Source organism: Rhineura floridana, chromosome 2 (assembly GCF_030035675.1).
Source record: "Rhineura floridana isolate rRhiFlo1 chromosome 2, rRhiFlo1.hap2, whole genome shotgun sequence".
Classification (NCBI taxonomy): Eukaryota; Metazoa; Chordata; class Lepidosauria; order Squamata; family Rhineuridae; genus Rhineura; species Rhineura floridana.
In genome coordinates, this window is record NC_084481.1 from 89,378,161 (window position 1) to 89,402,136 (window position 23,976).

Below are 23,976 nucleotides of genomic sequence, written 5' to 3' on the forward strand. Positions count from 1 at the left end.
ATCAGCAGATTGGGTTAGTACGTATTTACAGGAGGGAAACTGTGTGATAGCTTCTGTTTTCCAGTAATGTATGTGGACAATGTGAATTAAGAGGAGATGTGAGTAGCAGCAAACACACAGTAAACCACGGTGTAGATAAGCCCTGACTGTAAAAGCCTCTTTCTGTTGAATTCCTAGGAAGTACCAGAGACCTCTTTTTGACTTATTTTAAACCTGCTGTCTTGCTGCTGCCTTCCACCTTCATCCATATAGGCTTCTGGGGTTTTCAACCATCATTCAGCTTTTCTCATAATGGAGCCAGAGCTGCCAGTGAAACCACTGGCTAACTTCACAGAAGCCACCCCTTAAAGGTCAAACAAATCATGAAGATGCTGGATAAGATTTGGCTTACTTTTTTGAAGCTATATCTGGAGGGAAATATGATATACTTACATGAAGGCACATCTATTAAATGTCTGGGAACTGACTGCAGTGCATTGGCACTTAAATAAAAACTAGGGGAGGAGACAAATACCAGTATCGGAAAGGCCAGGCAAGCTCACAATTCAGCATTTTAGGAAAAGGAATTTTACAGAGCTGATACAGGAAATTTCTGTTTAACAATTTTCTACGTTGAGCCTGTTCATTCTTTATTTATTACATTTTTATCCCATCTTTCCTCTAACAAGCTCAGTGTAGTGCACACCTCTCCCCTCACAACAACCTTGTGAAGTAGGCTGGGCTTTGACCCAACTAGTGAGCTTCATGGCTGAGTCAGGATTTGAACCATACATTACACAGGCTTGCTGTGTTGTAATCCTGGGCTTGCAATGTGTAGAACAGAAGCCATGACCGTGTGAAGGAAGTTATTGTTTGAACCATGATATCTTTATGGATTGCCATGTATTCCATAATATTTATTATTTTTCCTAATAGGAATATCAGATTCACGAGATGAAATTAAGATGTAACAAGACTGGGATTTTTACACACACACACACACACACAAATCAGTCAGTCAGTGCTGGATTTAAGAACAAGCCAAGTAAGCCATATATTCCTTATAGCACACATATCCCCTTTGAGTGCATATCCACTGATATAAAGAGAACAAAAGCCAAAAGAGATTTACAATCCTGTGTGTGAAATGTGAAAATGACTTCATCATTATGTGCCAGGCTTTGGAGGCCACAGAACCAAAAAATGAGGCCTTCCCTGCCCTCTACCACCCCTGCCAGTGTCAAGTTTAGGAACAAGCCAAGTAAACCGTGGTTTAGGGCTTCCTCACATTATGAGGGGCCTCTAAATATGTTGGAGATAACTAAGAAGTTTTATTAAACTGGAAATTGCTTTGGCTTAAATAAACTTTCATATGAAATCCACCACCAAAATGTGGAATCCTGACCTCCCTTTCCCAATCCACACCTAATCCCATCAATTTCCCTTCCAAGGCTGCTGGGCTACTTGCATCATCCACAGGTTGCCCAAACTCACCTCAGACCTCAAGGGGAAACAATGGGAGCTAGCCTACCAACACGTTCTAAAGTCCCATTCCACACCAAGCACCATTTCCGTTAATCCCCTCCTTGCCACTTTCCCAAAACCTTTTTCTCTTTCTTTTTTATGGTATGAGGCCTCTGAATCTTGTCTTCACTTAGGGCCTCAGCATGTCTTAATCCAGCCCTGCACAATGCACAATGCAATGGGCCATAGCTCAGCAGTAAAGCATCTGCTCTGCATGCAGAAGGTTCCTGGTTCAATTCCTGGCATCTCCAGGTAGGGCCGGGAGACACTGCTGTCTGAAACCTTGCAGAACTGCTGCCAGCCAGTGCAGACAATGCTGAGCTAGATGGACTAATGGTATGACTTGGTATAAGGCAGCTTCCCATGTTCTTAAGTCCATTGAACTCAGTGGATTTCCAAGTAGCCATGCAAAGAATAGGCTAGGAGAGGCGTATTCAGGAGAGAGACACCATCCCCAAATATTAAACTGTTGGAAGATGGGACTTTGTAATCAACAGAGCTTGGAGTTCTCTGTTAGCTCTTTCCTCCCCACACCCTCCAGTTCTTGGATGCGCTGCTCACTCTCACTGATGTCTCCATAGTTCACAGGCCCAAATGGCAGAAATAAAAGCAGAGTAAGGGACACCATCCTGTAAGCGGGGTATCTATTCCTGGTATTGCTTCCTGTCTTTCCTGTTGTGTGCTCAGGTAGTGAACTGGGCTTATATGGACATGCCCTTGTATTTTTTTAACTTTGACCCGCTAGAACAAGAAGCTAGTAGGGACAGAGCGGTGAATTAGATGGACTTAGTTAGATGGACCCATTAGAATTAGATGGACCCATTAAAGCTATGTATCCCAGGTCCCTGTTCAAACTGGAGGGTGCTATCTTTCCCAAAGCGAGCCTCCTGTTTTAGGGTTACTGTGTCAAGAAGGAATGTAATGCTTTGCAAAATGGCAGAATGGTTTGTCACCCACTTGCTCACATCCCAGGGCTTCTACCCACATGTGGAAACCTCTTCAAGCATTCACTGGGGTGCAGGGCTATTCATCTCAACCCTAACAGCTGGAAACATGTTTATGGCTTTCTGGTGTTCCTGTTTGTGCATTTTATACAGCTCTACCATATTTTATTAGAGCAATTTAACAAGGCCTGTGGGGTTTAGACAAAAATAAAAATAAAATCCAGCTGAATGCGTGAGAGAGAAAGAGGCGATGCCTGTCTTGTCTACCTGTTCCTCCTATTTGTAATGTGTTTTTAGTTTCGAGACTCTCTGGGATAAGAATTCTCTCCTTTTTTATTTTACATTTGTTTAGCAGCTGGAGCATCTATGTTTCCAAAGAGATAATGTGTTGTGTTGTATATAGATTGGAGAGAGCTCATCCATAATGGGAATGAGTATAACCTTGAACAGCTGTCTGTGCAGATCTTATTAAGCTAATTAAATGCAGTAGGTGACATAGAACCTGTTGCAGTCTTATAGTGATGGTTCTCTATCGAGGAACTGGGACAATAGTGAGCTATGTTAGGAGTACCCATATACATCATAATTCATATACCAAGGGTGTGCATCAGCCATAAGATTTGAAATATATTTGTATCTGTAGCTTTGGGAAGTAGCCTGATCTGTTTCAGAGCCACTCTGTGTCTTCCCGATTTGACTCACTATTGAGGATCAAATTAGATCTGTTCAAAACAAAGTCTGTTTTATCCTGATTTGCTGTAATGGGGAATCTAAAAACGTGTATATATAAGCATATATTAAAATCTGATTTTTTTAAACAAAGTAACTTTTTCCATTTTTTTCTTGCCAGAAGCCTGCCAAATTTCAGAATGATAGCTACATTGGTTCTCCCATAAGAGTAGAGTTGACTATTGTGGGATAGGTACAACAGGAATCATGGGTGATGGTGGTGGAAAAAAGGGCATGGGCCCCCAGGAAAGACTGGTGTGGGGAAAATGTCTTCCCCCAGCAAGGTTCCAAGGGGCACTGGTGGAGGGTTCCTCTCCCACAGATTTTTGGCGATACAGTATCTTCTCCCTGGGAAAGAGATCTCTCTTCTATACCGACCATGGATTTTTGGTGATACAGCCTCTTTTCCCTGAGAGAGAGAGATCTGTCCATTCACTTGCATAGGGAAAGGCACAGATGTACAACCAAGCACAGGCTGCATACGCTACACACCATGCATTTAAAGCACATTGAAAACATGCCCCCCCAAATGTTAAAGATGCTGGGAATTTAAGCTCTGTAAACTACAGTTCCCAGGATTCTTGGGGGGGAAATGTGCTTTAATTGGTTGGTGTGTACCACCCCAAAATCATTGTGATAGGAAGAGCACCCTGGGGAAATAATTCACTGTGGTTAAAAATGAGACCTATCCATCAAAATAAAAGATCTCCCACCTCTCCACCCCTTCCCTCTTGAGCTCTGGAAGTTTCCCCAGTCAGCTTGGTTTTGTTTCCCGGGATGGGGGTGGGAGAGTCATGCATTTTTTTGGACAGCCAAAGCTACAGAGTGGCCGGTCCACTTCAAGACACCTATTTAATGGTGTGATCCCACTCATGAATGTGAGGACCTTCCCCCAAACACCCTGATTTACCTTGTAAGTCAGGGTACAGCAGATGCACTTCCCTAGTATATACCACTTCAGAGTGTTCAAAGTGTTTAGCATGCATTGTGCTCAAAGGTAGGTCACTTTGATTATTCATATACTGCAGATGTTGGAGGTGGGGCTGGAAGATAGTGGCTACTCACTTAGCTCATAGCAAAGACAAGATCTGAACTGTGAATTTCCTACATCACCTAGGATTGCAGATCACCAATCTGGAGAACCACATCCTTTTTAAAGCTGCTAATGTAACCAGAGAGGCAATCTGCAGGAACTCACTACATAGAACATGAAGTTGGGAAGCAGGGGATGCGAGTTTCACAAGAAGGAATGGGGGACAATGGTTCCATTTATTATTATTGGAAGGGCTGTAGATCAGGGGCATAGTACGTGTTTTGCATGAGAATGGTCCCATGTTTAATCCCAGTTGAAAGATTGTGCTAAGAGAAATGAGGATACAATAGCCCTTCAATGTCGTCCACATTTAATACTGCAGGCCAGAGGTCGGATGGAGGGTGGTTTGGATTTCCATTCCCAAATCCCCCATGCAAACTACTCCTCAGGTGACTGCAAGATCAATCTGCTCAAATAGACCCCTCAGACTACCTCCCAAGCCAAATCCAGAATTCAAATACAAGCAGAAGCCTTGTGCTCCATTGGCATTTGGTCCTGGCTGTGGAAGAGGTACTGTAAATGTTTGCAGCTTGCCTAAGAAAGGAGAGGCTTGAGAAAAATCTCTTTGAGGGAGAGATGCAAAAATTAAGATAAGTATGACAAACAAGAGACAGTGGGAGCAACAAGGGAGAGAGTTTCCAAATTGCATGAAATACTATTTGACACTGGTTAGGCCTCATCTTGAGTACTGTGTCCAGTTCTGGACACCACACTTTAAGAAGGATGCAGACAAACTGGAACGGGTTCAGAGGAGGGCAACACGGATGATCAGAAGACTGGAACCAAAGCCATATGAGGAGAGACTGAAAGAAATGGGCATGTTTAGTCTTGAGAAGAAAAGACTGAGGGGAGATAGCACTCTTCAAGTACTTGAAAGGTTGCCACACAGAGGAGGGCCAAGATCTCTTCTCAATTGTCCCAGAGTGCAGGACATGGAATAATGGGCTCAAGTTGCAGAAAGCCAGATTTTGGCTAAACATCAGGAAAAACTTCCTAACTGAGAGCGATATGACAATGGAACCAATTACCTAGAGAGGTAGTGGGCTCTCTGACACTGGAGACCTTCAAGAAGCAGCTGGACAGCCACCTGTCGGGTATGCTTTAAGATTGATTCCTTCATTGAGCAAGGGTTGGACTCGATGGCCTTATGGATCCCTTCCAACTCTACGATTCTATGATTCTGTGAGTCAGTGTGGGGGAAAAATGGGGTCTGGAGCTGGGGGGCGGCGGAGCCAGGACTTATCAAGAGAGAGACAGAAAGTTCACCTAGCCAGCCGCTGACAGCTAGAAAGAGACAAAACTTGATAAAATGCAGCAATGTGATATTCTCTCTTGGACAATTTGAAGTGATTGTTGAGAGCAAGGAGGGAACAAAAACATAGAATGAATGGGGAAAGAAAGGGCAGTCTGAAAATCCTGCTGGTCAGCTCATATTTAGAAATAGCTGTCTGAGAGCAAACTTAACCACTGATCTGTGCTGCTGAAGAGAGGTTAGGATTTGGCAGAGGTATCCCTCTACCAGGCTTCACCAGGCTTTACTTCTGGGGTGGCCTCTTCTGCCATGCAAGCCCCTGCAACATCCCCTAAAGGCACCGGCTGTTTTGGAGTTACAGCCGGTGGTGTTCCTGCTTGTGGTAGCCAATGCAAGACCCCAGAACAGAGCATCTGAGGGGCAGGGATGGGCCAACCAAGTATCTGCTGGATCCTGAGCCAGCCCATTTCCTGGGCAGGGGACCAATCTGGGTCCCTCTGCTGTGCCAGTCTGGTATGGCCAAAAAGAAAAGAACGCCTTCCACACTGACCAATAGGAGCCAGCAGGAGCACCAGCAGGGTGGAACTAGAATTGCATTGCAAAGGGTTTAACTGTGTGAGATTGCTGTTGAAAACGTCCATCTACTGCTGGGTGGCCAAGACTGTGCAGAGCCAGATACAGTCCAAACAGTAGAAGAGCTGCACCATGAACTTCTAATTTGCTCCTTCGGAGGCATTGCCTTTGTAGCACAGTGCTTCTTTTGTTTGACAGTGTGATCAGGCCATCTGTGATCATAGATCAGAGCAGTAATAAAAGAGAAACTTAAAAACCTAGTGGTAAATGGAGACACCAGGGAGGGGATACAACAAAGTGTTTGTCGAATCCCCCACCCCCTCCTCCTTATTTTCTTGTACTTCGACTTAAATGGGAAGATGCACAGGAGCCTTGTAGGGCTTTGCAAGCCCATATCCTATCCAGAGCTTGGAAGTAATTAGTTACGAAAAATGAATTACTTGTAATTCATTACTTTTTTGAGGAATGAGTGGGTAATTCCTTTACATTTTGATTGTAATAGGAGTATTTTTATTACTTTTGAGAAGTAATTGTAATATTTCCAGCATTACTTTTGGGCGTTACTTGGGGGCGGGATCAGGGGAAGTCTTCTGCTCCTCTGATTTGTGGATGAAAATCATGTGACTCAAACTGGACTTCTGAGCAGCGTTCCTCTTCCCTTATGCTCTGTGGGTGCGTAGGAGGTGACGAGGAAGGAGATGGAGAGCGAGACGGGGTGGAGAAAACAATTGTTTAAAAAAATATATGGTGGTGGTGAAGAATCAAGAGGAGGGAGAGAGGAGCCAGAGGGCAAGAACATGAATAAAGGAGGAGAAGGAGGCAGCAGCAGAATGGAGATAAAGAACTGTGGAGGTGAAAGATGACAATGTGTGTGTGTTTGTGTGTGTGTGTGTGTGTGAATACTGTGTTTGCATCTGGCAAACAAAGTGGCCTCTGCCACCCTCCTTGGCTCCTTTGCTGCATTTGCAGTGTTTTAACTTTTTTGCATCTCAAGGGAAAATGTTTGCTTAGGTGGGTGCCCCTTAGTTTTTGGCAGGGCAGGGTCTGGGAGGTGGTTAAATGAGAGAGATTATGCTTGCTGGCTAAGATTGTGTGTGTGTGTGGGGGGTTGCACTTGGTTTGATGTGCAAAGATCTGAGTAGTGGCCTCTGCCTCCCTCCCCACCTCCCTTACCGGCTGAGAGACCACCACTGCTATCTTATGGATAAAAAGAAATATTTTACTACTCCCTGTGTGTGTGTTTATTTCTAATGTTGTCTTAGATGACTGCCAGCACCTTGTAGGCACTCTAGTTTTTTTTAAGTAACAAGTGTAATTGTGTGATTACTTTTGAGCAGAGCTTGGAAGTAATTAGTTTCAAGTAATGAATTACTTGTAATTCATTACTTTTTTGAGGAACAAGTGGGTAATTCCTTTACATTTTGATTGTAATAGAACTAGAAGTAATTTTATTACTTTTGTGGACTAATTGTAATGTTACCAGCATTACTTTGGGGCGTTACTTGGGGGGGGAAGCAGGGGAAATCTTCTGCTCCTCTGATTTGTGGATGAAAATCATGTGCCTCAAACTGGGCTTCTGTGCAGCGTCGCTCTTCCCTCATGCTCTGCGGGTGGGTAGGAGGCGACGAGGGAGGAGGTAGAGAGTGAGACGGGTGGAGTGGAGAAAACAGTTGTTTAAAAAAATGGATGGTGGTGGTGAAGAATGGAGTGAAGGGAAAAAGCAACAGGAGGGCAAGAACATGGATAAAGGAGGAGGAAGAGGCAGCAACAGAAAGGAGATGAACTGTGGAGGTGAAAGACGATAATTGTTATTATTATTATTTGTTTATACCCCACCTTTCGGCCCAAGGCCCTCAAGGCAGCTTACGGAAATACAATATACAATATAAGAATACATCAATAAAACAATAAAGCAATACAATTTACAAAACACAATATACAAGAGTTAAACAATAACCATCACAATCTACATTTCCAACTTAACACTTGCAGCACTAAAATTGGCCCCAAGGTAAGCACATAAGTCCATGAGTCCACTACCTAGCTGGAACTAAGCAGGTCTGGGTATGTCAGGCCTGGATAGATATCTGCAGAGAAACCTCACATACGCTGCCTTGAGTTCCATGATGGAAGGAGGCTTGGTGCCTACGGTAGGCCCTTCCCGGTAGCTAACTCGCTCCTTGAAGCGGTTCAGGAAGGCAAAAGTTAGATTAGTCCTAAAGGAACATGCAGGCAAGGCTCCTGAAGAAACAGACCTGCTGCTGTTGCTGTCGCCTCCTGCTCCTTCACCGAGTTGGTGTGGCTGCCTCTGCTGCCACTGGCCTGCCTGCATGCTTGAGGCCAAGCCAAGGCCGCTGCGGGACCGGCATGAGGAAGGGGTGTGCTGTGTGGGGAAGAGTCTCGGCGGGCCTGCTGGTGTTGGTGGTGCTACTGGTGGCACTGGCGGTGGGGCTCTTGCTGCTGCTAAAAACGTTACTGCTGGGCCCCGGCTCCCGCTCCCGCTGCGCTCTCTCCCTCACTCTCCAACGGCTGCTGCACCTCAGCTCCAGCTTCACAAGCTCGGGTGGAGACAGGAAAGAGAGGGAGGCGGGGCCAGTGGTCCAAAGAGCACAGCCGCGGCGGGGCTCCCCGGCTGTAAATTTCCTCAGGAACTCTGGGGTCTTGTTGGTCTGCCCAAAGCAAAACTGTGGTGGAGTGGAGAAGATCTTAATCTCTGCACTGGTGTACTGGGCGGCAATGAGGGCTTTGAATCGGGGTAGGTATAAGGAGCCCTGGCCACCGTCATCCTCCTCCCACTGGCATGTGGCCCTCAAAAATGTCTGCCAAGGAGGGAATGCAGACTTCCAGCTCTAAAAAGTGATACAGCAATACCTCAGTTTGTGTGTGTGTGAATACTGTGTTTGCACTTGGCACACAAAGTGGCTTCCACCACCCTCTCTGGCTACTGTGCTGCATTTGCAATATTTTAACTTTTTTGTATCTCAGGGGAAAATGTTTGCTGCAGTGAGTGTCCCTTAGTTGGTGGCAGGGCAGGGTTTGGGAGGTGGTTAAGTGAGAGAGATTATGCTTGCTGGCTAAGATTGTGTGTGTGTGTGTGGGGGGGGTTGCACTTGGTTTGATGTGCAAAGATCTGAGTCGTGGCCTCTGCCTCCCTCCCCGCCTCCCTTACCAGCGGAGAGACCACCATTGCTATCTTATGGATAAAAAGAATTATTCTACTACCTCTGTATGTGTATGCTTATTTTTAATGTTGTTTTAGGCTACTTAGATGTGCAGCAGCCATCTAAAACACTTGTGTTTGTTTTGTCTAAAATGTAATTGTAGTGATTACTATTGAGAAAAAGCAATCAGTTACTTTCAGAGCAATTGCAATTGTAATGGTAATTACTACTTTTGTGGGCTATGTAATTGTAACTGTAATTTATTACTTTTAAAAAGTAATCTTCCAAGCTCTGCTTTTGAGTAATGCTAACGTAATCAATTCCTTTCAGAACAATTGTAATGGTAATTTATTCCTTTTTGGGGCCATGTAACAGTAATTGCAATTTATTCCTTTTTAAAGGTAATCTTCCAAGCTCTGGTCCTATCTGATCCTATCTATTAGACCAGAGAAAGCCAGCATTGTGCCCTGCAGATGTTACTGGACTACAGTCCCCATAATCCTTGACTAGTGACCATGCTAGCAGGGGCTGATGGGAACCCGTTAGACCAGCCTTCCTCAGCATGGTGCCCTACTACATTTGGACTACAATCCCATCAACCCAAATCACTGGGAAGGCAAGAAGCATATTTATTTATTTGTTTATTTATTTATTTGTTTATTTATTAGATTTGTTAGACGCCCATCTGGCAGAGGTTAATCTGCCACTCTGGGCGACGTACAACAAAATACAATACAATCCATGTAAAAACAATTCAAAAAGCAAACAATATAACATTTAAAACTGAATAAACCCCCATGGAACTACCCTCTGGCACCCTAACCCCCTTCCCAAGCCTGGTTGAAGAGCCAGGTTTTCAAGGCCTGACGAAAGCATAACAAGGAAGGGGCCTGACGGAGGTCAGTTGGCAAAGAATTCCAAAGTGAGGGAGCCACTACTGAAAAAGCTCTGGACCGTGACCTCCCCAATCTCGCTGCTTTTGTTGGGGGAATAAGAAGCGAACCGTTCAAGGACGATCTTGTAAGCTGGCGCCCCTGGTGCAAGTGGAGGTGACTCTTTAGGTAAAGTGGGTCAGCCTCGTGGAGTGCCTTGACAGTTAAAGCCAGGATCTTAAATTTGGCCCTAGCAGCCACCGGTAGCCAGTGCAGTTCCTTAAGTACTGGGGTAATATGATCACAGCGGCGGCACCCCTTAATCAGGTGAGCCGCCGCATTCTGCACTAGCTGCAGCTTACGGACCATTCTCCAGGGAAGACCCACATATAACACATTACAATAGTCCAGCCGGGACAGAACCAGAGCATGTACCTCATTAGAGAGCAGGTGGCTCAGGAGGTAAGGGCGCATCCTACGAATGAGGTGAAGTTGGTAAAGCGCCGCCCAACTAACAGCTGCTACCTGTGCCTCCATGAATAGCTGGGAGTCAAGAATGACCCCCAAACTCTGGACGTGGTCTCTTAGGGGCAGTTGTATCCCATTAAGCACCAAATCCATAATCCCCAGCTGCTCTTTCTCACCCACCAACATAACCTCAGTTTTATTGGGATTCAGTCTAAAATTACTCCTGCTCATCCAATCCCTCACAGCCTCCAGACAATTTGATAGCCTTTCTATCGCCACTGGTTTGTCATTCCCTTTACCTAGGAACCAGGCCCTGCAAACTGACATTCTGAGGGGAACAGGCAGCTTGGGTATCTCACAGAATATGCATTAACAGGCAAAAAAACCTTGCGGTTTAAGAATGTATCTATAGCCAACAGATATTTCTATCAAATTTTAAAAAGTGGGGAAATTGGGCAGCTATAGTGAATGTACCAGGGAAGCAGGAGACCTGACCTCCTCTCTGAGATATTGTACTGCCCTGCAAATGTGTAAAAATGCAAATACAGTTTGGGCTGGTCTTTCAAAGTCCAATCCACTTCCTGTGTAGCTTGGAAGAATTTAGTAACATGTGCCTCTGAGCATATGGTGAGTAATGGCAACATCTGCAATCAGCCCAAATAACAGAAACAAGACATGACTGTTAAACCACTCTGGCTACTGGAGCTCTGTCAGGAGAAAAGGAGTCTCCTAACAGCTCTCAGCACCCCTCACAAACTACACTTCCCAGAATTCTTTGGGGAAGCCATGACTGTCTAAAGTGAAATAAATGTCTGGCGTAGGTGTGGCCACCTGATTAGACAAGTCAAACAGCTGTGAGTCTGGCTTTTAGAGCACTGACAGTTGGTTCTTACTGAGCATGCCCAACATTATAATAGATTTCAATGATAAATTTCTTAAATTAACTAAAAATCAGCCAGACATTTTTTTTAACTTTTAAACTGCAGCAGATGAAGGTCAGAGTATGGGGCAAGGTCAGTAATAGGATTACAGGTACTCTGTGAACATGGCTGATTTTTAATTAATTTCAACAGATTATGAGACTACTGACAAAGACCAACAGGGGTCTGGATTTTTTTTCTTTTGTTTTAGACTTTGAATTCTCAATTCTCTCTGTTTTGTGTATCGCCATGAAGATTTAGAGGGTTGTTAAACAAGCGTTTCTGAGTTCAGGACTATAAGATTCGTAAGGTTTTGTTTTGTAATGAGCTTATGGGAAGCAGCAGAATGGCATGGGGGGTATTTTCAATTTAACATTGTGGAATGCAAAAAATCCATGCTGCCTATAATATATAGCCACCCTTGTGGCTGGATAATTCTCAGCATCAGTAGGTTCCAGGATTTGGGTGTGTGTACTTATTGAGTGGGAAGCCATGACCGTTAAGCTAATATAACTGTAAAAATATGTAAGTTCAGGCGCTATAAAGATGAACAGATTTAGTGTGGCACCTTATGGACTAACATTGCTACTCCTTTGGCAATTATTCAATTGTCCTATTGATCAGGCCACAGTAGTTTGAAAAAATTATCTCTTCCACTGGTCATAAAGGGAAGGGTCTCCTAGATATTGTAGTACATTCAGCGGTGGCTGATGCCCATTGGGACTGGTGGGGTGGAAGGCAGGGAGCCTAAACAGTAACTGGAGCCAGGCAGAGCCAACTAATTTTAGTTCTGTCCCCAGCTTCCTCCTTCTACAAAGGCAACACTGAGACTGGGGAGGAGGAAGAAGCTGACAAGAATGTTATCCCCTAGACAGGTTGTAATAAAGAAGGCAAGCAGGTGGGAGCTGACTGAAGGCAGACTGAGCTTGGTGGGGCAGCATCCTCTGAGTACATTACCCCACCCCATTCTGAGGCAGAGATCTTCTCTTGTTAAACTTACGGAATTTGCTACCACAAGGTATAGTGATGGCTATCAAGGCCACAATCACCCCATACATTTATTCCACTAATATTCCACTTTAAACAGTCGTGGCTTCCACCAAAGAATCCTGGAAAGTGTAGTTTGTGAAGGGTGCCAAGAGTTGTCAGGAGACTGCTCCTCACAGAGCTACAATTGGCAGAGTGGTTTTAACAGTCAGTCCCTCTTCCCAGAGAACTTTGTGAATTGTAGCTCTGTGAGGGAAACTTGGGTCTCCTAACGACTCCCAGCATCCTTCACAAACACTTCCCAGGACCCTTTGGGGGAAGTCATGACTGTTTCAAGTGGAATAATCGGGGAATAAATGTTTGGGGTGAATGTGGACCAATTTATAGGACTTTAAAAATCTATTAGAAAATTGCTGGACAATGAGGCTATCAGTGACTCCTAGTCATGATGGTCGTGTACTGCTTCCTGTATCAGGGACAGCATGCCTTTGAATCCCAGTCACTGAGGAACAACAGTGGGAGAGGACGACTGCTCTTATGCCCTGTTTGTGGGCTTCCCACCAACATCTGGTTGGACACTGTGAGAAACAGGATGCTGGCCTAGATAGGTCTTTGGTCTGATCCAGCAGGCCTTATGTGCTTAACAGCTTTCAAGTCTCAAATGCACCGATGCTTTTTCTCTGCCTCCTCTTAAACTCCTCATATAAAGAAGTGCACTGGGGGAAGGTAATGAGCAAGGTACCACGGTGCTCTTCAACATTTTTATTAATTACTTGGATTAGAAGGTGCAGGGAATACTTATCAAATTTACAGATGATACAAAATTGAGAGGGACAGCTAACACCTTGGAAGATAGAAACAAAATTCAAAGAGACCTTGATAGGCTGGGCATTGGGTTGAAAACAACAGAATGAAATTTCATTCATTCTGAATGAAAAATGAATTTATCCCTGTTAGCTAAGTGTGAAGTTCTACACCTAGGAAAAAGAAACCAAATGCACAGTTATAAGCTGGAGGATACTTGGCTGAGCAATACTACATGCAAGAAGGATCTTGGAATTGTTGTTGATCACAAGCTGCATATGAGCTAACAATGTGATTTGGCTGCAAAAAAGGCAAATGCTATTTTAGGCTGCATTAACAGACGTATAGTTTCCAAATCACTTGGAGTATTGGTTCCCCTCTATTCAGCACTGGTTAGGCCTTATCTTGAGTACTGTGTCCAGTTCTGGACACCACACATTAAGAAGGATGAAGACTAACTGGAACAGGTTCAGAGGTGGGCAACGAGGTTGATCAGAGGACTGGAAACAAAGCCCTGTGAGGAGAGACTGAAAAAACTGAGCATGTTTAGCCTTGAGAAGAGAAGACTGAGGGGAGATTTGATTTTTGTTGTTATGTGCCTTCAAGTCGATTACGACTTATGGCGACCCTATGAATCAGTGACCTCCAACAGCATCTGTCATGAACCACCCTGTTCAGATCTTGTAAGTTCAGGTCTGTGGCTTCCTTTATGGAATCAATCCATCTCTTGTTTGGCCTTCCTCTTTTTCTACTCCCTTCTGTTTTTCCCAGCATTATTGTCTTCTCATTATGTGTCCAAAGTATGATAACCTCAGTTTCATCATTTTAGCTTCTAGTGACAGTTCTGGTTTAATTTGTTCTAACACCCAATTATTTGTCTTCTTCGCAGTCCATGGTATGCGCAAAACTCAATAGCATTCTTCAAATGCTTGAAAGGTTGTCACACTGAGGAAGGCCAGGATCTCTTCTCGATCGTTCCAGAGTGCAAGACACAGAATAATGGGCTCAAGTTACAGGAAGCTAGATTTCAACTGAACATCAAGAAAAACATCTTAACTGTTAGAGCGGTACGACAATGAAACCAGTTACCTAGGGAGGTGGTGGGCTCTCCAACACTGCAGATCTTCAAGAAGCTGCTGGACAGGCACCTGTCGGGTATGCTTTAATTTGGATTCCTGCATTGAGCAGGGGGTTGGACTCAGTAGCCTTATAGGCCCCCTTCCAACCCTATGATTCTATGATTCTGTTCTATGATTCTACAACATACAGTTTGTTGGTCCCCTCCCCCTGGGATATTGTGGTACTTTTGGACCCCCCTGTAAACTCACAAGGGATGGTGGGGGCAGAAGCTGAGCAAATGCATGTGATGCCATTTGTCTGAAAATTTCACCTCAACTGATGAAACATGGTGGTCAAGGCTTTTTTGGCACAGAGGAAGCATGGATGTTTTGTCACTCATTGCTGTTGAAGACGCTGTACATTTAAGACCGGCAGTGGAGACAGCATTGCAACAAAGGAAAGGTCTGATGCTTGAAATCAGAGGTTGTGTAGTCTGTCAAGGTTAGGAACCAACCAGATTCCAGATGTTCTGTACTCTCAGATTCAGTGTATGACCTTCAGAGTGTCATTTGACCTAGTCAGCAGCACAGATGTAAATTTCAGTAAAAATTAGCCCGGGGAGGGAACAAGAGAAGACTCTGCACTCAGATTGAACTTTCCCCCTAATATTTAGTAAAGTTTGAATTTAAAGATGCATACAATAAAATGAAAGGAAAAACCATTGTGGGTTCAATCGAGTTGGGTAAGTAAACCCTGAAACTGAAGTGAAGAGTTTTGCAAAACACTTGGGCTCAGTAAAAGCTACATTTTGTTATGTTTTACTGACCGCCACATATTATTGCTATAGCACTTTCAATGCTCATGGCAAGTTTTATACAACTGGAGGCTCTCTAGCATAATATTTATGTGACATGTAAATCCTTCTTTGCACGTCACTCCAAGTGTCATAGAAGTATCCATATCATAAGAACATAAGAATAGTCTGCTGAATCAGGCCAATAGCCCATCTAGTCCAGCATCCTGTTCACACCAGTTGGCTACCAATGGCCAGCAAGCAGCACCTAAATGCAAAGAGCACTCTCCCCTCCTGTGGTTTCTAGCAACTGGTATTTGGAAGCATACTACCTTGGCTTATGGAGGCAGAGCATAGCCATCATAGCTAGTAGCCTTTTCCTCCATGAATTTGTCTAATCCTCTTTTCAAGCCATCCAAGTTGGTGGCCATAGATATCTCTTACAGGAGGAAATTTCATAGTTTAACTATGTGCTGTGTGAAGAAGTACTTTCGTTTGTCTGTCCTGAATCTTCCAGCATTCAGCTTCATTGGATGTCCACGAGTTCTAGTGGCATGAGAGAGGGAGAAAAACTTTTCTCTATCCACTTTCTCCATGTCATACATACTTTTATAAACTTCCATCATGCACCTCTTACTCATCTCTTGTCAAAACTCAAAAACTCTCAATGCTGCAATGTTTCCTCATAGGGGAGTCGTTCTATCCCCTTGATCATTTTGGTTGCTCTTTTCAGAACCTTTGCCAGCTCTGCTATATCCTTTTAGAGGTGAGACAAGCAGAACTGTACACAGTATTGCAAATGCAGCCACACCATAAATTTATATAACGGCATCATAATATCGGCAGTTTTATTTTCAATACCATTCCTAATGATCTCTAGAATGGAACATGCCTTTTTCACAGCTGCTGCACACTGGGTTGACAACTTCATCAAACTATCCACTATGACCCCAAGCTGTCCTTCCTGGTCAGTGCAGGAACTGTCAGTTCAGACCCTATGGTGTATATATGAAATTAAGATTTTTTTCTCCAATACGCATAACTTCACACTTGTTTGAATCATATTTGACATTTTACTGCCCATTTGCTTAGTTTGGAGATGTCCTTTTGGAGCTCTTCACAATCACTTTTTGTTTTAAATATATATATATATCTGCACAAAAATACAGGAGGATGAGCTCAGTAGTCCCACCGAGAGTATCTGGATTAAAAGAAATGGAATAAAAGGAACATGGTGGTTGGAGTCTGCTACCAACCATCCAATCAAGGAGAAGACGAGGATGAAACTTTTGAAAAGCAAATTGCCAATGTTTTGAGGAGGCATGAGGTAAGTAATGGGGGACTTCAATTACTGCGATATCTGTTGGGAGACAAATTCAGCTAAACACAGCCCCTGATGTATTCCTGATGTGGAGATAACTTTCTCCTACAGAAAGTGGAAGAAGCAACTAGGCAATCAGCTATCCTTGACTTGATTCTAAACAATAGAGATGACTTGATGGATGAAGTGGCAGTTATGGGAACTCTGGGGGAAAGTGACCACACTATACTAGAGTTCTGATTTTAAAGGAAGCAAAAGCTGAGAGTTGCCATTGTACACTGGACTTCAGGAAAGTCGATTTAATAAACTCAGAACAATGGTAAGTTAGGTTCAATGACAAGCAACCCTAATGAGAAAAGGAGTCCAAGATGCGTGGGAGTTTCTAAAAAGGTATATTGCAAAGGCAAAATTGCAAACAATTTCAACAAGGAAAAGGGGGAAGTCAGCAGAAGAAGCCAGTTCACAACTTCACAAAAAGTTTGGAGATTACATGCTGAAAACAAAAAGGACTCATACAGGAAGTGGAAGGAAGGCCAGGCTACAAAGAAAGAGTACAGACAGGTATCACGGAATTGCAGGGATGGCGTCAGGAAGGCTAAAGCTGAGAATGAGCTGAGGTTAACAAGAGATGCTAAAAGCAATAAAAAAGCTTACTTCAGGCATATGCAAAGTAAAAGACAGAGAAAAGAAATGGTGGTACAGCTACTCAGTGAAGATAGCAAAATGATAACAGATGACAAAGCAAAGACAGAAGTGCTCATTTCCTACTTTGGCTCGGTCTTTTCCCCAAAGACGGCCTATGACCCTCCTGGCAAACATGAAGTACAAGCTGAAGAGGCAGGATTGCAGCTTGAGATTCATAGAATACTTAAGGTCAAGGAATACTTAATTACTTTGAACGAGTTCAGATCTCCAGGGCCTGATGAACTGCATCCTAGGGTAACAAAGGAATTGGCTGAAGAACTCTTAGAAGCAGTATCTAGTATCTTTGTGAAATCATGGAAGATGGGTGAAGTGCTGGATGACTAGAGGAGGGCTAATGTTGTCCCTATCTTCAAAAAGGGCAAAAAGAAGAAACCTGGGAACTACAGACCAGTCAGCCTGACATCAATCTCTGGGAAAATTCTGGAGCTGATTATAAAGCGGTCATTCTATAAGCACCTTGAAAACAATGCAGTGATTAGTAGAAGCCAACATGGATTTATCAGGAACAAATCCTGCCAGACCAAACTTATCTCATTTTTTGATCAGGTAACCTCCCTACTAGACTGTGGGAATGCCGTGGACATAATATATCTCCACTTCAGCAAAGCTTTTAGCAAATTGTCCCATGATATTCTGATTAGCAAGCTGGTTAAATGTGGGCTGGATGGAACAACTATCAGGTGGATCCAGAGTTGGCTACCGAATCGTACTCAAAGGGTGCTTATCAATGCTTCCTTCTCAAACTGGGGGGAGGTAACAAGTGGGATACCACAGGGCTTGGTCCTGGGCCTTATGCTCTTCAATATTTTTATTCATGACTTGGATGAGAAGGTGCAGGGAATGCTTATCAATTTGGTAGATGATACAAAATTGGGAGGGACAGCTAATACCCTGGAAAACAGAAACAAAATTCAAAGTGATCTTGATAGGCTGGAGCATTGGGCTGAAAACAACAGAAGAAATTTAACAGGGATAAGTGCAAAGTTCTACACCTAGAAAAAAGGAATCAAATGCAGTTATAAGATGGAGGATACTTCGCTCAGCAATACTACATGTGAGAAGGATCTTGGAATTGTTGTTTACAAGCTGAATATGAGCCATCAGTGCGATGTGGCTGCAAAAAAGGTAAATGCTGTTTTAGGCTGCATTAACAGAAGTATAGTTTCCAAATCACATGATGTATTAGTTCCCCTCTATTCAGCACTGGTTAGGCCTCATCTTGAATACTGCATCCAGTTCTGGACACTGCACTTTAAGAAAGATGAAGACAAACTGGAACAGGTTCACAGGAGAGCAGCAAGGATGATGAGGGGACTAGAAACAAAGCCCTGTGAGGAGAGACTGAAAGAACTGGGCACATTTAGCCTTGAGAAGAGAAGACTGAGGGGAGATATGATAGCACTCTTCAAATGCTTGAAAGGTTGTCACACTGAGGAAGGCCAGGATCTCTTCTCAGTCGTTCCAGAGTGCAAAACACTGAATAAAGGGCTCAAGTTACAGGAAGTCAGATTTCGACTGAACATCAAGAAAAACTTCCTAACTGTTAGAGCGATACAACAATGGAACCAATTATCTAGGGAGGTGGTGAGCTCTCCAACACTGGAGGTCTTCAAGAGGCTGCTAGACAGCCACCTGTTGGGTATGCTCTAAGTTGGATTCCTTCATTGAGCAGGGGATTGGACTCAGTGGGCTTGTAGACCCCTTCCAACTCTACCGTTCTATGAACAACCCTGAACAGTATCATCAGCAAACTTGGTCACCTCACAGCTCACCCCTAACTCTAGATCATGTATGAACAAGTTAAAAAGCACAGATCCCAAAACTGACCCTTGGGGGACTCCACTTTCTGCTACTTAACCAATCCCTGATCTGCAAGAGGATCTCTCTTATTCCGTGACTGCTAAGCTTACTTTGGTGAGCTACCTTGTCAAAAGCTTTTTGAAAGCCCGGAGATAAGCAGACACATGTCAACACACCCTCTTCTTATTTTACTTTTGGCCCACTCGTTCTCATGGTGCTGATGCACTGCACTGCACTGCACTGCACTGTTGCATAAACAGCTTATGGTGCTACTGTTAATGTGACTGTGGCAGTGTATGCCAAGCAAAGGGGGAAAGTCTTCCAGCAGCACCTTGCCTGTCAAACATCTTACAATTGACAGAGAATGTTGACAGTGAATTAGGGCCACACTGATTGCCTTTGGATAGTGCACAAAGGCCACACTCAAGTCAAATAAAAGTTTTTAATCTAGTCATGTCTCTGATGTGCTAATATTCCATGTGCAGTGCTAGAATTTTTTTTCCAAGTAGGGGGATGCAAAGCATTCAAACATACTTGCATGCACACCTCACAGCTTAAGATAAGAAAATCCAGGAAAACCTCCACCATTTTTAAAATTTTGCTGATTATACAGCCACGAGAGTGGCTGTATACTATAGCTAGCATGGATTTTTTGCATTCTGCAAAGTTAAATTGAAAATACCCCCATGCCATTCTGATGCTTCCTATAAACTCATTTCAAAACAAAACCTTACAAAACTTATAGTCCTGAATTCAGAAATGCTTGCTTAACAACCCTCTCAATTTTCATGGTGATACACAAAAAAGTCAGAAAGAATCGAGAGTTCAGAGTGAAAAATAAGAGAAAAAAATCCAGACACCTGTTGGACTTTTTTCTCAGTGGTCTCATAATTTGTTGAAATTAATTAAAACTCAGCCATGTTCACAGAGTACCTGTAATCCTATTACTGTCCTTGCCCCAAAGTCTGACCTTTATTTTCTGCAGTTTAAAGGTTTAAAAAATGCATGGCTGATTTTTAATTAATTTAAGAAAATTAACATTGAAGTCTATTATTGTATCGGGCATGATCAGTAAGAAACGTCAGTGTTCTAAAAGCCAGAGTCACAAGGCTAATCACGTGGCCATGCCCAAGTCAGACATTTATTTCACTTTAGACAGTCATGGCTTCCCCCAAACAATCCTGGGAAGTGTAGTTTGTGAAGGATGCTGAGAGTTGTTAGGAGACAGACACAGAAACAGAAGCAAAAGAAAATGATTTCCCATAGGAAACTTCACTAAAATTGCAAAGTAAATCAAACATACTTAAAATGACTATCTGAACTATATCAAGTGTCTTAATATTTTGCTTACTCCCTGCTAAAACAAGATCAGCACAGCACATGTCTTGTTTCTGTTATTTGGGCTGATTGCAGGTGTTGCCACCACTAACCATATGCTGAGAGGCACATGTTACCAAATTCTTCCAAGCTGTACAGGAAGTTTATTGGAGTGTGAAACACCAACCCAAATTGTGTTTGCATTTTTACAAATTTGTTGGGCAGTATTCTTAAACAGCAAGGGTTTTTTTTGCCTATTAGTGAATTAGATAAAATGAGCATGAAGCCACACAGCTATTGAACACAAGTCTTGACTTGGGCAATGGTTCTGGTGACTTGGGTTGAACTTTCAGCTAGATCAGTCATCAGTGCATGATCTCGCCAAGCTTCTCTCTTGATTTCCCCCAAATATCTTTCTCCCCTTGGATCCCTGTTCAGAATCTGGAATAAATTGTAAGCCAGGGATGTGCCCAGTTTATATGTAGTTATATCTGGCATTTTGGCCATCAGGGTTCTTATTATTGTTTTAGCAGACATTATGCCAAGCCATGGTGAAGGTCTTCACTTTCTCCTTGGAAATTATTATCTGGCCATTTCAAAGAATGGATTCTGTCTCCCCGCCCCCCGTACTTTTGTCTGCAGAACCAATTCCCAGACAGTAAAGCATTTTCATTGCATAGCACAGCTTGGGATTCTGGACTCAGCTATGTGCTTGGGAGACAATGTAGACGTAAATGAAAGTGTATCAAAGTCATGCCAGATTGGATTCACCTCTCAAGCTGCCAAACAGCTGCCAACCCTGCTGTGGTCTGGGGATATAGCCAGGCTCCTCAGGGTGGGGTGGCATTGGTGGTGGTGGGGTAAGCATGCAGAGATATCACAAGGAATGGGCTTGAATTCCATAGCTGTCTTTCCTGGCCAGAATTTTATAGCTGTCCTACTGTGTTCTCCCTGCAGCCGTATCAATCTGGCTGTCCAGTTAGTGGGGCCTTAAAAGAGTTGACCCATACTGGGAGTGCAATGCAAGCGGCGCTAACAATTAGCAGCTGTTGCATCAGGATGCAGACTAAAGCTATTAGCAAACAGTGGATGTTAAGAAATTGCAGTGACGCAGGGTGACAAAATGTTTCTGGGAATCTGTAATGGGATATGAAGCTTTTCAATGCAGCTCAGTAATGGATATTTAGCGCGAGCCAGCCATAATAAGTGAAACCTATCCCAGCATTTGCATCCTTAAGGGACCAACCATCCAGTTCTCAATACATGATATGGAGGTAAGGGCTGCTTCAGACATTATTATTACACAGTTCCGACCTGGATAACATGGGACTGATGTAGCACATAGTGCAGGCGTCAGTGAAGGGTGGTCCATTAGGACAAGTGGGGCACTGTCCCACCAAGCTCAGTCTTCCCCCACTATTCTGTCTTCTTACAACCAGTCTGGAGGGTGGCTCTGACTGTCATTGGTTCTCGCTTCCCTTAGTTGGCCTTCCTACCTTCTGTCCTACCAGTTCCAGTTGGCATCAGCCACCACTGACAGTGGTCGGGAACCTCAGGCCCAGGGGCCAATTGCAGCCCCCCCGGCCTCTTTATCTGGTCCTTGGGGCTCATCTCAGGCCATGCCCATCTCCAGGCTACATCTCTCACTGGCCCTGCTCTGCACTCTCCTCATGCTTTGTGTCTGGCTTGAAAGTGTCCTTGAACCCTGATAATGCCTCTTGATGGATGGAGATATGTGTGGTGTGTATGTGTAGAAGCCACTGAATTTGTGAGGCTGGAATGTAGTCTACTGAGACGCTTTCAGTTACATTCATTGCTCCACCCACTTGTTGCCTCTGGCCCCATCTACCACAGGCATGTGGACCCAGGAAGGTTGCCCACCAGCTGAAATACATTCCCCTCCTCTGGCATACTGGTTCAGGGCATTGCATGAGGCCTAAAGCAGTTGCCCCCCCCCAACACTGCTTCATGATTCAGAAGTAAAATGTGCACTGGCTACAAGATTCATTTGCATTACACATACCTGCTCTTCCATGTCAAAAGCATCCATTAACATACATGAGAGTCTCAAGAGCAAGTTAAACCTCAAAGAAGAAAATGCTCTACAAGTGTGAGTTGTGAGCCAGGGACATATCCAGTTTATTTATATCTGGCTATTTCTCGCAGATAATTAGCACTGGATATCTCTCCAATGTCCAATTCATGAATTAACCATAAATTCATCAGGAGGCCTTAGGCAAGCCATTATTCTCTAGGCCTCAGCATTCCCACCCTAAATCTCCATTATGGATAGGACAACATACATCTCCCTTGACAGGGTGTTTGTAAGGATACCTAAGATAATGTATGTGAAAGTGTACAAATTTGAACGGGGAAAAATTTTTTTTTCCACAAAAATACAATGTAGGATGGTGTTCAGGGCTACCCCTATTCACCTTAGATCCACTGAAATTAATAGACATGACTACTCTAGGTTCATTAATTTCAACAGGCCTCTACTCTGAGTAGGACTTAGTTGAATGCAAACCACAGTTGCTAAGGAATGGGATAACCCTGGCATCCAGAGAGCAGACGTTGCACAGCTTCCTAATGCTGTTTACCACTAATATTAGGTAGAGTAGTGCTGGGAAGCACAGTCACAACATCTTGGCCATACTGTGTAGTACTAGCAAAACTGTGGAGACCTAAGAGCTCCGCCCTCTTTGTGTGTTAGGTCACAGGTCAGGGACATCCCTTTATTTGCTGGCGACCTCCCCCCCCCCGCAAAAAAAACCTTTTTCTTCTTCTTCTTCTATTATCATTATTATTATCATTACTCAGGATAAATTATCCTCCCAAGGAAGTTTACAAATAGTCAATAAACAATATAGTAAAATTACAAAAGATTTATTGAATAAAATAAAAACCTTAAAATAACAATATCAAACAGTCAGATAAAAATAGCAGTTAAAGTACTAACATTAAAAATAGCAGGGGTAGATAAAACAATTATATTAAAGCACAGCACTACGAACACCTTAAATTCATCCAAATTTCCAACTAGACAAACAAAAAAAGTTTTTAGGGCTCTCCTAAAGACCGAAACAAGGAGGGGACCTTGTAGGGTAGCTAGTTATGCATCACACACACAAAAAAAAGGCCAAAAGAGGACACCAATTTGCATACAGTAATGTGTATGAATGGAAGTAAATAATTTAAATAGAAGTACAACACATCTCATTACAGTGGGGAAGATACCTGGTGACTTGTCTGCCTGCTTTGTTTGCTGAACAGGTGCTGCTAATTGTTGATGGGCAACTTCAAGGCTCCTGCTCACTCTCTCTTTTTATGGCTCCTTGTTTTTAAACCAGACTTGGACTGGGCAGCCCTCAAACAGAGGATGCCTTCAAACAGAAGACTGCCCTCTGTAAGCCTTCAAAATAGACAGCTATCCTTTGAAAAGTAGGACAGGTGGCCACCCTAGGACCACGTTGCAATGGCCAGGCAAAGGGCAGTTTGGGCAACTCCCTTATGAGGAGCACGTCAGCCTGCGACATATTCAGGGCCAATCCTCTGCCAGCATAGGCAACTCAGATTATCTTCAAGAAATAGAGCATGGGCTTGTTTGCCATGAAAGTGAAACAGAAACACAGCCAAAAGGATCAGGAAGCAAGTGGCGGGAAGGGGTCCTGCTGG

General features: G+C 43.6%; 1 protein-coding gene across 8 annotated transcripts in view; it reads left to right on the forward strand.

Moving 5' to 3' along the window:
* LOC133376667 (uncharacterized) overlaps positions 1–23,976 on the forward strand; it is a 43,298-nt gene that overhangs the window by 12,692 nt on the left and 6,630 nt on the right. For 3 of the 8 annotated variants that reach the window (XM_061609236.1, XM_061609235.1, XM_061609237.1), the window contains exons 2-3: positions 9,657–9,871; positions 14,196–14,373. The exons of 1 other annotated variant lie outside the window; for it this stretch is intronic. In XM_061609236.1, the coding sequence (XP_061465220.1) occupies positions 9,771–9,871; positions 14,196–14,373 (279 nt within the window). In that variant the 5' untranslated portion in view covers positions 9,657–9,770. Of the gene's footprint in view, positions 1–9,656; positions 9,872–14,195; positions 15,060–23,976 lie in introns of those variants that run through there. 4 more of the 8 variants (XM_061609238.1, XM_061609239.1, XR_009760548.1 and 1 more) reach the window with 3 other exon arrangements.